The sequence below is a fragment of the Apodemus sylvaticus genome, chromosome 22, assembly GCF_947179515.1.
Source record: "Apodemus sylvaticus chromosome 22, mApoSyl1.1, whole genome shotgun sequence".
Taxonomy (NCBI): Eukaryota; Metazoa; Chordata; class Mammalia; order Rodentia; family Muridae; genus Apodemus; species Apodemus sylvaticus.
The window spans coordinates 58753237-58769893 of NC_067493.1; the positions used below are offsets into that span (position 1 = coordinate 58753237).

Below are 16657 nucleotides of genomic sequence, written 5' to 3' on the forward strand. Positions count from 1 at the left end.
TTAGTCCACATATCAGGAGTTCACACAGGATGCTGAAGGACGCCTATAGCCATTCCCCAGCATCTGGGCCCTCTAGCATCTGCCAGGCCAGCCAACTTCATCTATGTATTTTCAAACTGAGGCTGGTGCTTGGTGATTCTGTGAATGGACCCTTAGGGTTACCTCGTATGATCTGTGTGGCTGATATTTTGATTACAGGGACCCTACCTCTCTTCTTTCACAGAGGCCACACTAGGTCTGGACCTACAATTGACTGTCTGCAGTGTTCAGGGCTCATAGCCTGCAGGAGACTAAGGTTTTATCCCAGGAGTTAAGCTCCTATGAGCCTGGGATTCCCTTTCCCAGCTTGAAGGATCCCCAGAGAGTGAGTGTGAACAGGAACCCTGTTCACTTTGGAAAGAGTGTCTGTCCTGAAGATTTTGAGACCACATGCTCCCTAGGCACTGGCCTCTTCTTGAGGTGTCACCTCAACCTTCAGCCAAGATGCCAGTCTCTACAGACTTCAAAGTCGTAGGAACCCTGCCTGAGTACAGGAAGACTCAAAGGAAGGACTACAGTCTATGGAAAGGGTACCAGGTCTCCTCTAGACCCCAGGTAGGCTACTACCTGCCCCGGTACCCATCCTGTGTGGCTGGCATGGGGACCCTCACCGAGTGAAGTCATCACACATGGGCCACCTGGTTTGTCCATCCAGAGCTCTAGGCACTCTGCCGTACTCTCACTCCATACTGTGAGCATCCTTTTCGTCACCACCCCCATGTCTGTTCTTCGCTGAGGAAACTCTCCATTGCCACTGTGGCACCAATCTTATCCTGGGTCCTTAGGGGTAGAATTCCAGACCCTGCGAACCTGCTCTGTGCCTGCAGAGAAGAGCCAGTGTGGTTCCTCAGAGCCTGCAAACGTTAGCCCCGCCTCAGAGTACATGAGGTTCTAGCCTGAGGGTCCTGAGTGGGCAACAGTGTCCTGTTGAGGCTGTCTGTGGGCCAAGAGTCCCATGGAAGGTATTCTTTATCACGCAGATACTCTTCTTTGTCCTGGACCAGGGGTTAGGCCTCTTTTAGTGCTGTGAGCTGCTGGGCTCCACACCCGACCCTGCCGTTTTCCTTCTGGGTCTGGGAATGGGTCTGGGGGCTGTGCTTTGATTTGGCTGAACTGGGACTGATTAACTTGACTTGCTCATCTGTGAAATGTCCTCCTCCCCCAAAGCAGGGACTTGCCTGCCTCTGGAATACCTGTGAGTGTCTCTGAGTCCCTAGGATATGCTCCAGAGCCAGACAGTGGGATCTGAGCTGTCAGGGCTGTTCTGCCTTGGAAGGAGGATAGACTTGAATCTCTGTGGGCATTGGGTCACACAACCACTTCCCCAGAAGCAAGGCTTAGTTGTGCTTAAGGCCAGGGGTGGTATTCAGTCAGGTGACTGAAGCATCAAAAAGGGAACAGCACGGTGGTGGCCTGAGGTAGGCATGTGCCACAGAGCCCAGGCTAACAGTACACACAGACGGAGCTGTCACCCCTTCCTCAAGTCCTGAGGGGAACACAGCCATTCTGATATGCCTGTTCTATCTTGGGCCTTCCAATGACAAAAGTGAGCCCGCCCCCATCCTCTCTCCTGTGCCAGTGCCTCTGTTCTGGTCAGAGTCACATGTCTGCCCAGCCTTGTAGCCCTGTAGTGTAGGCTCTGTATTCATGAGGCAGGTTTATGACATCCATTATGCTGTTCCTAGGGCCACTTCCAAGTGATCATAATTTGAACAAAAGCAATAAACCTGCCAGTTTTTCTCTGGAGCTGGCAGGGGGACTGAGGAGCACCTACTCCTCTCCTCCTGACCTCAGCACAGGAGTCTTTAAAGCTGGAGTAGCAGCTGAACCCATGCCTCCCGTTCATCAGCCTCATAGAACGACCAAGTCTGAGGGCAACAGCTTGGGCACAGCCAGTTGTGCTCTGCTGATCCCTCCCCAGGAGGGACTAGAGATGTGGCTACCAGTTCAGAGGAAGCCCTACATGGGTAGGGATACTGCACACAAAAGACAGGGAAATGAAGCTGGTAGTGGTGGCTCATGCCTTTAATCCCAACCCTGTGGAACCAGAGGCAAGCGAATCTCTGAGTTCCAGGCCAGCCTAGTCTACAAGCTCTCTATCCATGACAGGCAGAGAAACCCTGTCTCGAAACAAACAACCCCACCCCATTCTCCCCCCACACACACACACAAAAAAAAGATAGGTAAGTGACTTCAGAGTAACTACTTGGAAGGAAGAAAAATGGCACCAGGTTATTCTGAAGAGATATATAGCTACCCTAGGGGTCAGGGATGGATAGCACTGGGTTATTGCAGAGAGACCACCCTAGAGGCAAGGGGTGGGGCTCAGGGGAGAAATGGCAAGCAGTTGGTGAGGGCTCTACACAGTGGTATTTTGGTGTATTCAGGTAACCAGAAGAAGGTGAGTGAGCACAGAGAAGTGGAGTGTGGAGGTGAGGGACTGTGAGGAGTATACCTGTCCTTATCTGCATGCTTTGCAGTAGATGGCAAAGAAGATGAGACTCCCAAGACTGAGGCCTTGGCGCCAGGTGAGGACTGTTTCAGTGGCTTAGACAACTGCAGTTGGGTCACCTCTAGAGATGGCTCCCTGATGGGCTTGGAGTTATCATCAGCCAGTGTGTAGGCAAGTCTTGTAGGATCTGGGAGATCCTATGGTCCAGCCGTAGGCTGTGATGCTGGGGCTGGGCATTACATATGGCATGTGGGTATGTGGTTCTGTGTGAAGGTGATGTAGGTGCAACACGAGCCACAGCACTTCTGAGGACTTCTCTTCTCCCACAGTATTCCCATCACCTCTAAAATTCCTCCATGTTATCTTATTTCAGCGTGGCAATTGACTTTTGAAAGAGGCATAGACCAACTCACAGATTCAGAAACAGGAACACATCAAATCCCCGGTATGAACATTGCATAGGGAAGTAGTGGTCCCCTGGAGGGCCATGTTTAGATAGGGACAGTGGGCGTGGCCCTTCCGTGTCCCATTTTACCCCTAGAGACAGGACATGACTGCAGAGACTACCCCAAGCCTCTACTCACACTGGCACCTGGTTTGAGAAGTCCTGTCACTGTTTCTGACTCATGATTTATGTAGCTCAGCCATCAAGTGATTGTACCCTCAGGGTGGGGACATAAGCTGGTGGCTGGGCTGGACTGGAGGCCATCTAGACCATGTTTGCACCCGGTCCTGGGTAGGGTCTGCCAAGGGGGAAGTAGGGTATCTCCAGGCTTGGGATAGACCTAATTCCACAAGGGTACCATTTTCCCAGGGGCTTCCCTAGCTCTCCCTGTGCCCTACGCTGCCTTCCCAGGGGTTGATTCCTTTCTTGTCTTTCATCTCTGAGATGAATTCCCCTGACTTCCATGCCTTGACCACTGGGCTTTGCTGTGAGGAATGAAACAGCTCATGAGTTAGAGGCTTCACGTCTCTGCCCAGCCTCCCCAGGGTTGGACATGGAGTTACAGTGGCATGGCACATCAGGTATGAGACCTTCAGACAACACTGTGTACCATGGCCAAACGCCAGGAGGGTCTGGGGTGGGGCTACCACACTCTTCCTAACCCAGAAGCCTATCAGGTCCTGCCTTTCAGGCTGGAGTCACTAGGCCCAGGTGAATGCTGACAGAGTACAGCTGCATCCCCCTCCATGGCCTTAGGTCCCCACAGATAGATCAATAAGGAGATGGAGCACCCCTACCCTCAGCAGTTCTGACTCAGAAGTGCTGTAGTCTGATGCCCTACACCTCATGCCACACTCTTTCCCACACCCCACTCCTCCGTTGTCCTTTTTGGGGTTACCAGTGCTTTCGTCACAGGGAGCCGGTTCCATGTGTCCAGGCCTACTCCTAACTGTAGGTCCTGACCCATAATAGGCCTTTCAGGGCAGCCTGGTACCTGAATTTTTTTTTAATATTTATTTTATGACAACATCAGACATGCCAGAAGACGGCGTTGGCTCTCATTGTGGATGGGCGGTCGTGAGCCACCATGTGGTTGCTGGGAATTGAACTTAGGACCTCTGGAAGAGCAGTCAGTCTCTGAGCCGTCTTTCCAGCCCACTGGCTTCTGAATTCTTGCCCCACCTTTCCACACCATGAGCACCTCCCAGCAACTGTGCAACAAGATTTGTTAAGGTTCCATGACTAGCCATGGTTGAAAACTGGAGAAGGTCCCTGTGTCTCAGAAGCCACAGTGAGCTGCCAGGAGGAAAACGGGTACCATTGCCATTGGGTGATGGTCCTTGGTTCTCCAGAGGGTGACCTTGCCAGACCAGAGCATAGTGTCTGTCAAAGCTAGAATTCAGTTATTGAGAACAAGCCAGAGCTGCTGTGACACCAAGGTTAGGGATGAGTGTTAAGGGGGGCTCTGTTTAAGAGTTTGTTGATAAATAATTCATGAGATCGTTAGCACTCTCAGTCTGACAACATGAGATTATACTAATATAGTGGACTCTGAGAAAGGTCAACTGCATGCTGGGCCTGGCCATCTTTTTTATCTCCTGACACAGGCTTGTTAATTATCCCAGCCTAGCCTGGGCTGCTGGGAGGGGAGCTAAGAAGAGTAGTGGGGAACACACCAGTTTGTGTAGAAGAAATGGAGACGATCTGGGAAGCAACCAGAGCAGCTCTGTTTGAACCAAGGCTTCACTAGGGTGGTGTTGGGGATGGGTGGGACCAGAGAGCAAGGGTGATAGTACCAGGCTTGGGCATAGCTACCATCGGTAGTTCCTGGGACTGTGGTCAAGGCTAAAGGGTCATAGAAACCTCCTCACAGGCCCAGCTATGTGGGGTATCTAAAGGGGATGTTATGGGCAAGGGAAGTGGAACAGGGACTGTGTTAGAGAATGCCACAATGTGCAGTGTGGAGGCCCTGTGGTGTTAGGCAAGGCCACACAGTGTGCAGGTGGAGGCCCTGTGGTGTTAGACGAGGACACACAATGTGCAGGTAGAATCGTCTGTGCTGTTAGGCAAGGCCACACAGTGTGCAGGTGGAATCCTCTGTGCTGTTAGGCAAGGCCACACAGTGTGCAGGTGGAGGCCCTGTGTTGTTAGAGAATGACACAGTGTACAGGTGGAGGCCGGTGCTGTTAGAGAATGTCCCACAGTGTGCAGGTAGAGGTCCTGTACTGTTAGACAAGGACACACAGTGTGCAGGTGGAGGGCTTTATGCCCAAGTTGCCTCTGGTTGTAGGGGTCCCCAGAGTAACTTCCTTAGAGCATTGGGGAGGGGATATTCCAGGAGCTTTCTGTGCTCTTTCAAGTGTGTGCCTGTGACTGTTCCTCTGTATGATTGTAATTAGCTGTGACTGTAATCAGAGTCACAGAGGCCTGTAGAAACCAGGGAGGTTATCTGCTTGGTTAGCTCCAAGCAGAATAGGGTAGACAGCTGGGGCATGAAGGGATGTCCAGGTACATGTGGAGTGGGGTTCTGAAAGACAGAACCAGCATGTGCCCCAGACATATGACCCTGTGGAGCAAAACAGATGAGGCATGTCTGTGATGCAGGTCTAGGTACAGGGTTCTGTGCCTTACTGGATGATGACCCGACAGAGAGATATGAAACACTTGTTTAGAATTTCCTTGCTGTTATGTAAATACAATCTGAGAAAACTAGTAACACTTTTCACAATAGAATTAAGCCCAAACATAAATTGGGCTTAGCAGGTTTTTAGCTGTGGGAAAATTGTTGGAACATTCCAGAATGATAAAAGGTGCTGGGTAAGTGACCTTTCTAGGCCTCCTTCCTCCAACCCCCAGTTCTTACACAGAGCTAAGAAGAGCACCCTCCAGGACAGTTACCCTGCAGAAGTGTCTGTGGCTCAGGGCAATATATTCTGGTTTATTTACCTTGTTAGACTGACCTCAAGTTAGAATTGCCTCCATGAGAGGCTGATGACATCATTGCTGAGCCAGCAGCGTCATGAGTATTTGCTAAGTGAGCTGGGGCCTCAACCTCACAGCTGAGGAGTGAGTTCACACTGTTGAGCCTGGTTAGAGAAGGGACCACTTGCTCTGGATCCCTCAAAAATACTGTTCTGTGTTCCACTGATAGGCCAGCTGATAGTCAAGGCTCCTCTTAGGGTTTGGCAAGAGGCAGGATCCCAGTGTGGGTAGCCATTGTCCCCAAGCCCTCCTGTCCTGAAGGCTCAGGTTACAGAGGAGACCAGCCAGAGGTCAGAATGCACATTTAGAGACCATAGCTGCCCCACAGTGGTTTATCTCATATGGTTTGTTAAGCTGATGTAACTTAAATTAACTGTTGATTGTGTAATTAGTGCTTTATTTGGTTTTAAGCCTGAACACTCAAAAAGTAAATTAGCTGAGTGGATAGAAGTGGAGTTTTCAGGCCTTCCAAATACTATGTAATTAATCAGGTATGGTTTTCACGGCCTCAGGAAGAGGGTCCAACCTAAATCTGTCACCCCTAGTTGTGCCTGGGGATTGACCCTACCCATCTGGGTCTGTCTCTCCATTAATTACCAGGTATGTGATGGGACCTGAATGAGGCATGTGGCTCCCATCTGGCTGTACCAGTGCCTGCCAGAGACCCAGTTAGGGAAGGAGGGGGAGATGGGAGTGGGTAGGATGTAGGTTCTAACCTGGGCAGAAATCCTATGACCCTGCCTATCAAGTCCTGTCCCAGCCAGTCCTATCTCAGAAGTTGACTGTGTATAGACATAGACTTGTATATAGCCCTCAGTTCATCCCCAGCAGCTGGGCCCCACTGTATCCATGCCCCTCACATGTCCACATGTAGTCTATCAAGTCCTATTGGTCCACCTCAGAGCATACCACAGCAGCTTGGGTCCAGCAGAGCCACCCTGAGCCTCAGCTCAGTTACCTGTGGCTCCATCATACCCAGTATTATCACTAGTCCTCAGTGTCAATCACCTCACCCTCTCCCTTTCTAGCCGTCTCTTGTCTGTAACTTCCCCAGAGTTTTCCTCTTCTCTGTCTCTGTTCCTTCCATATTAAATGCTCAGTCTCCTCTGACTCAGATCTTCCTGCTGAAGTTGGGTCTGTTGTATGCACTACAAGGCCTTCTGTTGCAGTCACTGTACAGAGGCATAAGAGACAATGTCTGCAGTCTGAAGGACAGGGATGTCATACTTGGGCAGGGATGTACTGCCTGGCACCTTCTGGTTTCTGATGGCCATCACCTGGGCTTTTAGCATGTAAGAACTGGATAGCAACACTTGAATTGCATTGCCTGGCTTTACCCTCAACTGTTACCAGCTTTATATATGTTTCTACTAGATAGTACCTAGAACCTGATTCTGGGCCCTAAACTGATGCCTCCATGACCCCATATTTCTTATATTTGCATGTTTGTAAAACCAGCACCAATATGGACAGTTCTGTCACATTCTTTTTTCTACCTCAACTGTAATGGCTCCTGAGAAAACCTTTCCCTAGTAGATAGTTTATTTCTTAATAAGGAAAACTCTTAAGGAACATTCTTAATTCGGGGTTCCCCTTTTAGATAAATTTGCATTATCACAAGTTAGAGCTTTGGAAAGGTAGGCTTGTACTCAGCATCTTTCCTATTGTCCCAGAACATAGTGGGAATTTTCTCTCTTTTTTTCCCTCTCTGATTCAAGGTCACTTGATATATAGACCAGGCTGGCCTTGAACTCAAAGAGATCTGCCTCCTTCCACCTCCAGAGTGCTGGGATTAAAGGCATGTCCATCTGTCTGTGCGTGCAGTCTTGTATGTATATTATATGTGCCCATGTGTGTAGAGGCCAGAGTTCAACTTTGGCTATCATATCTCAGGAGTTATTTACCTTTAATTTTTTTGTTTTGTTTTTTGAGATAGATTCTTTCTATGTAGTCCTGGCTGACCTAGAACTTGCTATGTAGACCAAGCTAGCCTGGAACAGAGATTGTCCTGACTCTTCCTGAGTGCTGGGCTTAAAGGTGTGCACCCCATTACTGGCTACCTTGTTCTTTGGTACCTGGCCTCTCGTTAGTCCCAAGGTTCATTGACTAGGGCTGGCTTCTCCATAGCAAGCACATGCCACCATGGCTGGCCTGAAGCTCAAACGTAAGTCTTTATGTTTGGGTGGCAGATCATTTATTGGCTTCACCATCTCCTCATCAAGTGTCCTTAAAGAATCTTAGCGTCTTTCTCTAGGCCTTCTTTGTCTGCAACTTTAAATGGGTTCAAGTGCTTTCCCTGTCTTTCTACTCCACTTGCTGCTGTCTGTTACTATAGACCTGAGTAAGGGCAGTGAGCAGCAGCTGTGCGACAGCTTGAAATTTCCTTGAAGTTCTCAGGACATGGGCAGAATGAAACCAGAGTCTTTGCCATCATGTCACAGATGATTGCTTAGCCCAGTTCCCAGTAAAACCCTGTTCTTCCCTGAAATCTAATCTCCCAGATCCCACTGTTTATATTTCTTTTGGCATTCTAGTCTTCCAGACTACTACTAGCATGCTCCCCTAAGTTCTGCTTACACCACTCTGTGGCTTCTCTAGCCTACAGCTCCAGATTCTTCTACATTCTTCCCACAAACCAGTTCCAAAGGCTTATGAGCCATGGGGTGATATATCGCAGTAAAGATACTACTTCTCAGTTCCAGTTTTATTGGTTATTTTTTTGTTTTCATTGTTGATGTTGTTGTTGATGATGATGATGATGCTGTGCCAATATACTTGACAAAAGCAAATTACAGAAGAGTTTATTCGAGCTCGCAGTTAGAGGATACAGTCCATCAGAGACAGTGTGGCCGCAGGAGTGGGAGGAAACTGTTTACAGATGAACTCAAGAAGCAGAGAGGAATGCTAGTGCTTAGCTCAGGTTTTCCTTCTCTCTTAGTCTAAGATCCCAGACAGTGGGATGGTGCCACCCATACTGAGGGTGGGTCTTAACCACCTTGGTGAGACCTGTTTAGACATACCTCAGAGACATGCTTAGAGGTATGTCTTCTAGCCGATTCCAAACCCTGTTCTGTCAAGTTCACTAGATTAGCCATCAGAGGGATGACGGGATGGGACAGGTAATAAGGATGGTGATGCTGTTATCACTGTCACATATGCCTTGTGCCGGGTATCCAGCACCATCCCCGTGTTACGCGTGCACGTATGTATTCATGTAAGTCACAGTACATTCCTGTAAATGAGCCATCATCCCTGTTTCACCAGAAGCATAAACTGAGGCACAGACAAGTAAATTGGGGAACAGTGTAGCTGGTAACATAACATTAGAGCAGATATCTTTATATCCCATGTTTTGGCTCTCTCTCTATATATATATCCTCTTACACTAAAGGCCTGTCCGTGCCAACACCAAGGCCAGGCTCTCCAGGGCCCCTGAACCCTGTCCAGCCCCTGAATGTTAGTCAGGCCACTTTTAAAAGATGGGTGTATCTCTTCCCCACCTTGTTCTGATTAATTGCCTCACTCAGTTCTAACTCCATTGCAGTTAAATTTTAAATCTTAATCACATGAATCCATTTGTCTACATATTGCTGATGGCATAGCACTGTCTGAGGGGCCTCCTATACCTGTTGGTGGCTTCTCAGCTGGTGCTAGACACCACAGCTGCCCTTCCTCATCCTCGTGTCCCACTGTTTAGCCCTGCACACCTGGCCTCAGACCCAAAAGCATCCGGACAGTCTGTGAGCAGTCTATGTCTGTGAATTGCACCTGGCTGGATAAGGTGCAGGTGGCTCTGGGGCTGAAGAATGAGTAGATGATAGGATTGGCAAGTGATCCAGCTGTCCTCAGGCTGCCCCAGTGACAAACATGCCAAACGGGTTGATTCTGCTGTACTGACAGTTTAATGAGGTTTGATGGTAAGAGATCATGGGTCCTGGCAGCCGAGGCTGCAAGTTTCCCATGTACCCCTAACCCTCAAGCCGCCACCTCCACTCTTCCTGCACATCTGCCTCAGTGAGCCGTCACTGTCCTATTGCAGTGGCACTAGAATGTTCCGGTGTATTCAGGTTCCACTCACCTCCATGGCCTCATCTCCCACTTTCCTTGAAGGTCCAATAAGCTCTGTGTGGTTATACCTCCTCTCCCCACAATCATGTCCTCATTTGCAAACTATCATAACACAGAGGCCCTGCTGCATGCTATCTCATCAAGTCTTGCCTTCCTCACAGTGGGAGGGGATGTTAAGGCATTGAGGAGCCCAGGCCTAGTCCTTGCTGAGCCCCGTGCTAAGAGCCCTGGTGAGACCAGCCATCGAAACTGTGCTTCTCAGTAGGGGATCACGAAAGGAGCTTGGCTGTATGCACACCTGAAGAGCCACATATGTCTTCCTTCCTCTGTGACAGTGGTTCTCAACCTGTGTGTCACTACCCCTTTGGGGGTCACATATCAGATATTTACATTATGATTCATAACAGTAGCAAAATTATAGTTATGAAGTAACAATAAAATAATTTTATGATTGGAGGTCACCACAACATGAGGAACTATATCACAGGGTGGAAGCATGAGGAAGGTTGAGAGCCACTCTTCTAGGAAATGATGTCTCCCCATGGGCTTAGCCTCCAGAGTCTTGGCACCCACCCGCCCAGGTCATGACCCCCACCACAAGACTCATAGAGGTCTGTGAGCTGCAGGTGTGACGCCCACCAGCCTCAGAAAAGCCCCCGCATGTCCTTCCCAGCCGCCTGGCATATTGTCCTTGAGCTAGAATAAAGCTTCAGGTGCAATGAGCGGCTGCTGAACACATTTTTATCCAACTCTGAACTTTGTCATTGAAGACATCATGGCCTTCAGTTGGGGCAGTGGAAGGTAATATAATTTGATGATGTGTATTAATCATGTTGAGTACATATCTCACTGCAGCCTCCTCTCCATCTCATGTGTCTTGGGGAGATTTATTTTCAACAATATAATTTATTTGATACGAACGTATCATAATTGCAGTTACTAGCAAGTTTTCCCCCTTTTTATTTTAGAGGAAACTGCATTGTTCTCTAGCAGTGCGTCCTTTTCAAATATGTTTTCTGAAAATGGGAAACAACAATTTGTTTCTTGAGTTAACCAGCTGGATGGTTAACTCGATGGGTCTTTCTGAAATGGGTCATCTGACTCCATCCATCGAGTTCCACCCTGAGCATCCCAGGCAGGTCCACGCTGAAGGCCAGTGTCTTTAGCTACGTTCCCACAAGAGAAGCTGCTGTCCCTGCTTTTCAGAAGCATGGATTGAGGCACTGAGAGGGCAAGGGACTTGTCAAGGCTACACTGGGTACGTGTGACCTGCTCCAGAGGCCAGAGCAGCTGGATGGGATGCTGGTATTTCCAGTTAAATTCCTGGTTTCAGACCAGGAGAAGGAACATGAGCTCTCAGCTGGGTAATGGTACCACTGTGTGCTGGTTCACTAGCCCTTGTGGTACCCCATCTCCTCTGTACCCTGTCCCATCTGGGTGTAGAAGAATAGCTACTGGGTCTGCTTCCTATCAGTGAGAGTGTGGTGGGGGCCTCCTTCAACCTGGGTGCTCCTCACAAGATGGAGTGGGCCCAGCCAGGTGGTGGTGGCGCACACCTTTAATCCCAGCACTTGGGAGGCAGAGGCAGGCGGATTTCTGAGTTCGAGGCCAGCCTGGTCTACAGAGTGAGTTCCAGGACAGCCAGAGCTACAGGGAAACCCTGTCTTGAAAAAAAACCAAAAAAAAAAAAAAAAGATAGGGTGGGCCCCATGGAGGTTCCTGGGATAGTTGAGATCATCTGGACTGGGTAAAGCTCCCTGCATATTTCCCAACATCACAGGTCATTCTGAAGCTACAGGATCTGGCCTGGTCCTAGGGGACTGGAGTCGACCTATCCTGAGGGAAGTTAGCCATATTATACCCTCCATCTGTTCCTATTCCTTCATATTGTCCCTCCTGGCTGAGATGTGTCTAGAAATGCCCACCTGTACCCTGTAGCCCGGTACCCCTGGCAGTATGAAAGGCACTGACTCACTTCTCTCTCTCTCTCTCTCTCTCTCTCTCTCTCTCTCTCTCTCTCTGACCCACAGTGCGACAGTGAGAGTGGCGTGGATGACAAGGTGAGCTTGCCTTCCCCCCAACCCCTTCCTTCTGGACTGACCTGGGATAATCTGTCTAACCACCCCATGAAGCTAGGGAGAACCAGTATCTGGGAGTTCTCCTTATTAGAGAGGCTAATACTATAGGGCACTTTCTGGCTGTGTGCCTGCCATGATATCAGTTTAGGCATCCCAATGGTAGACATCAGATAGGCAGCCATTGCGGAGAGCCTGATGGAGATCAGCCCAGGCCCTGGCTGGCCTTAAGGAGGATAGCAGAGCTTTGCTGAACAGCCGTGGCCACCTTCAGGAGGCGGGGTAGGAGCTGTTGGTCATTGTTGCCTTCTGCTGTCCAAAACAAAATGTCCCCATTAATCCAGGGTTTGTGCTGCTCGGTGCTTAGGGTTGGAGTCACTTGCCACCACTACAACTTCTCAGGACCCTCCAGGGTTCTTGAACCCTCCATCACTGATGGTTGAGGAATTAGGAAGGGAAGGAGGGGACTTAGCAGGAGGGAGGGGACTTAGCAGAGGTCACACTTATCAAGTGGGTTGGGGCAGCCAGGTGCAGGATTCTGTTTGTGTTTACTGGTCTTGGCCTCTGAGCAAATAACGTTCTAGCCAATAGGACTGGGTGCTAGTAGCCTGGATTGGATATGGCAATCCCTAATGTAGAGGAGAGGCCATAGAAGATGTTTCCCATATTAAGGGCACAGGAGGGGGTTAGAAGTTAGCCTTAGACATTGGTTTGAGGCAAGTTTTTGCAAAAAGGGCTTTGTATATGTAAGTCTTCAGGGTACACTAAGGGTGTTTGGTGTCTGGTTATGCATATTTTATTTAGGCAGAATCTGCAGTACAGGGCTCTGTGGAGTCATGTCTGGTCTCTTGGCAGGTTTAGCTCAGCTGGCCCCAGGTCCAGACCCTTCTGGCTCTGTTGGCCACCTGCCTGTACCATCTGGTTTCAAGCCTCTGTGGTGCCTTCATGGTCCCTCTGCAGTGCAGGCTCTTCTTATAGGTCCCTTGAATATCAAGGAAAAAAGTCCTGGAGGTTGGTATGTCCAGTCAGAGCCACTGGGGCTCAGGGTTGGAACCTGTGGGAAAGTTGGAGTTGTGCCCCTCACTGCCTGGAGCTGCTGCCTCCCTTCCTGCAGACACCTTATACACATAGGACATTTAAACAAGCACCGGAAAAGTGCTGAGCCTGCAGGTCCCATGGTGCCACCTCTGATGTAGCCCTAACCTTAGAAGACGTTCTCTCTGTAGCCCAGAGCTGCTCAGAGCATATGGACTGGAAGGGACATGGGACGAGGTCTCAAGCTCCTATTCTTCCCTCATGTCTTCTAGAGGAAGCAAACCCATCCCCCACCTAAGGGCAGGTTGCCAGTTGGCCCACTGGTCCCCATCATTTCCCTAACTTCACAGCAGCCAGAGTTGACCCTGAGCCTCCAAGGTACCTGCTCTCCTGTCCACTGTTGTGTCTCAAGACTGTTCCTAGGCTTGCTGAGTAGAGTCCCAGAAAGACACGTATGGTCGGGTCTTCAGAGAGGTCTACACTGGGGGTGCTGAGTGGAGCCCTATGGGGAGGTAGCTACCAGGGAGAGTGGAAGAACACAGCTTCCATCACCCTCACTCACATCCCCCTAACAAGAGGAATGAGCCAAGGTTTTAATGGTAGCCAAGGAGCACCTATCCCATTTCACAGTGTCTGTTTTGTCACTGTGGTGGTGGTCTTAGTGGAGTCTGAACTGGTATAGACAAGGGACAAAGCAGTCAGCAGAGTGACCTGTTGTCTGGGGATATTTATTTATTTACTTATTTACTTATTTATTTTTGTAGGGCAGTGGATCTTTGGGACAGATCACATGCCTGCCCTGTTAGCTCAGATTTCCCTTTCCACAAGCATCTGGGATCTCTGTGTGATGACTACACAGGTTTCCTGTCCTGGTATCTTCTACAGAGAGAGTTGTTATCCTGTAGCAATTATGATTGCTACTTTTTGACAGTCTTGAGGCTACCATTCTTAATGGTTCAATGTATAGCAAAGGGCTTTGTGTAGGAGCTGTATCCTCCAAAGTACCCCAACACCACAGATACAGATCATGGCCCAAACATCTCAGCTCCTGCCACAACAAAGATGCTGCTTCCTCCATGCTGGCATCCTGAGTTTAGGGGTTGTGAGTCTGAGAGTCCAGACCCCATGCTTCCCTCTTCATGATGCTGGGACCCAGGTGACTAGATCCTGTCTTTCGTACATAGTTTGTCAAGGCCAGGTTCTCTACTGAGGACTAAGTTAGAACTAAATCCCTGCCCTATTTCTGAGGTGACAATGTCCCTGCCTTTTCTGGAAGGAGCGAGGCCTTTCAACAGCCTGTATTTACCAGGGACCCTTTAACCTTCACAGACACTGTCTCACACTCCATGTGGCCTGGAAGCAGTGAGCAGGGTCACTGGAGTGGTACCTAGACCCTCAGTAAGGCAGAGGCAGGCAGATCTCTGAGTGTGAGCCCATCCTGGTCTACATAGTGAGTTCCAGGCTAGCCAGAGCTGTAGAGAGTTCCTGTCAGAGGGGAAAGGGGGAATCCCCAATGAGTTCATGGTTTAGGAGCCTCAGCATGGACTCAGAGAGGCTGAGCCCTGCAGTAGCAGTAAAGGGGAACTGGACACCCTTGGTGGAGCTGGACAATTCATGTAGGTAGGGTTGCCCTTTCTTCCAAAGCTTGCAGAATCTGAGCTTAGTTCTCTAGTACTCTGTGTCTCTCCTCCAGGGACTAGCCTGGGGCTCTGATGCAAATCAGGATTCAGACACTCTGGGCAAGTCTCTCAAGTCTCTCTTGTCAACCTGCAGCTCAGCAGCCACAAGTTCTCCTAGCCCTTCACAGGCAGCTATGTACCTCCACCCACCAGGGCTCTACTCTAGTATGGTAGCTGGCAGTACAGGGAGAGCTACCTGTAGGCTCAGGAGTGGGCAGGCAGATGGCTTCTCTTCAGGGCTGTGGTTGGTTGTCTAACTGCTTTTTTTATTGGAAAAATATGGGTAAAAAATTGTGTAGGGGCTCATTAGGCAGCCCATTAGGTCCTGGCTAGTTGCCAGTTCTGCCCATGTGGCCCTAGCAGCTAGCCATGTGGTCAGGACTCCTCCCTGCTGTGTGTGGCCTCAGCCCTGTGGCTAGGCTAGCCAGCCCCCAGGACTGGTCTGCAGCTCTCTGTGGATGTCTGCTAGGAGATGCACCTTACACTCTAGCCATCAAGAAGGCCCTTCCAAGCTGGGCAGTGGTGGTGCATGCCTCTAATTCTAGCACTTGGGAGGCAGAGGCAGGTGGATTTCTGAGTTCGAGGCCAGCCTGGTCTACAGAGTGAGTTCCAGGACAGACGGGGCTACACAGAGATACCCTGTCTCGAAAAACAAAACAAAACAAAACAAAACAAACAAACAAAAAAGGGGCCCTTCCAAGGGTAAGTAGACCCCATATAGGTCAGCACATTGGAAAGCACAGGCTAGGCACAGTAGGGATACTGCTTCCCTCAAGAGTGATACTCCTTCTGAAGTGACTTCAAGGGTAATACTGAAGCCTGCCAACCTCTACTACTTCTGCTACACTGTGTATGTCTTAGGTTTCTGTTGCTGTGTTAAAACACCATCACCAAAGCAATTTGGGGAGAAAAGGGTTTATTGAGCTTAGAGATTGCAATCCATCCATGGTCATAGGAAGCCAAGGGAGGATCTCAGGGTAGGAATGTAGAGGCAGAAACTGGAGCAGAGGCCATGAGGGGTGCTGTTGCACCCCATGACTTGCTCAGCCTGCTTTCCAGTGCAACTCACTACTGCTTAGCCAGGGATGGCATCACCAACACAGGGCCCTCCTACGTCAATCACTAATCAAAAAAAAAAAAAAATGTTTTACAGGCCAATCTGATGGAGGCATTTTCTCAATTAAGGTTCCCACTTCCCAGACAACCCTGGCTTGTATCAAGTTGACAAACAAACAAACAGAAAGCCACCAGCACAGTGTACCTTGGGCTTTGGTGTCCAAGGGCTTTGGTGATTTGTCTCTGAGTTGGACATCTCTGAGTCTCAGGCCTGGTTGGCTGGTTGGCACCCTATTCTCTTCTGCATGGCCACCTATTGGACTTGGTATGCATGAGACTCACTGGGCAGGAACATGGGGTTCAAGGCTTCAGAGGCATCTACCGCTTATAACTGGTACTTTCTGGGACCCAGACAACCCCACCATATCTTACTCACCAATGTTGTTAGTTGGCAAGGCCTCTGAGGGACAGGCAAGGACACTCTGTTGTGAGTAAAGGGATATGATTAGCAGAGATCCAGGGCCTGGTTTTAGGAGCAGATGACAGCACAGCTAGACAGCAGGAAGTGCACAGAAAGGAAATATGGGCATACCTGTCCTGGGTACCTGGTCCCACCTCAGAGCTCAGCAACAGAGCCAGTATGGAGTGAGGGTGTCCTGAGCAGGGCCCGGGCACAGTTCCTGGACCCCAAGGATATTGCAGAATCCTACTGTATGCACATCCTTGTGTAGAGTTGGCTTATTTAGTTCCTAGATGGGTCTGTTGAGGGCCTCAGCTCGGACAGGCCAGAGAAGAAAGGGCTGTACCTGATGGATGCCCCTGATGA

At 49.6% G+C, this 16657-nt stretch overlaps 1 protein-coding gene across 14 annotated transcripts in view; it reads left to right on the forward strand.

The window, feature by feature from the left end:
- Positions 1-16657, forward strand: part of Fbrsl1 (fibrosin like 1) — an 87815-nt gene that overhangs the window by 39570 nt on the left and 31588 nt on the right. For 12 of the 14 annotated variants that reach the window (XM_052168409.1, XM_052168400.1, XM_052168412.1 and 9 more), the window contains one exon: positions 12017-12046. The exons of the other annotated variants lie outside the window; for them this stretch is intronic. In XM_052168409.1, the coding sequence (XP_052024369.1) occupies positions 12017-12046 (30 nt within the window). The remainder of the gene's footprint in view (positions 1-12016; positions 12047-16657) is intronic. 14 annotated transcript variants of the gene reach the window in all.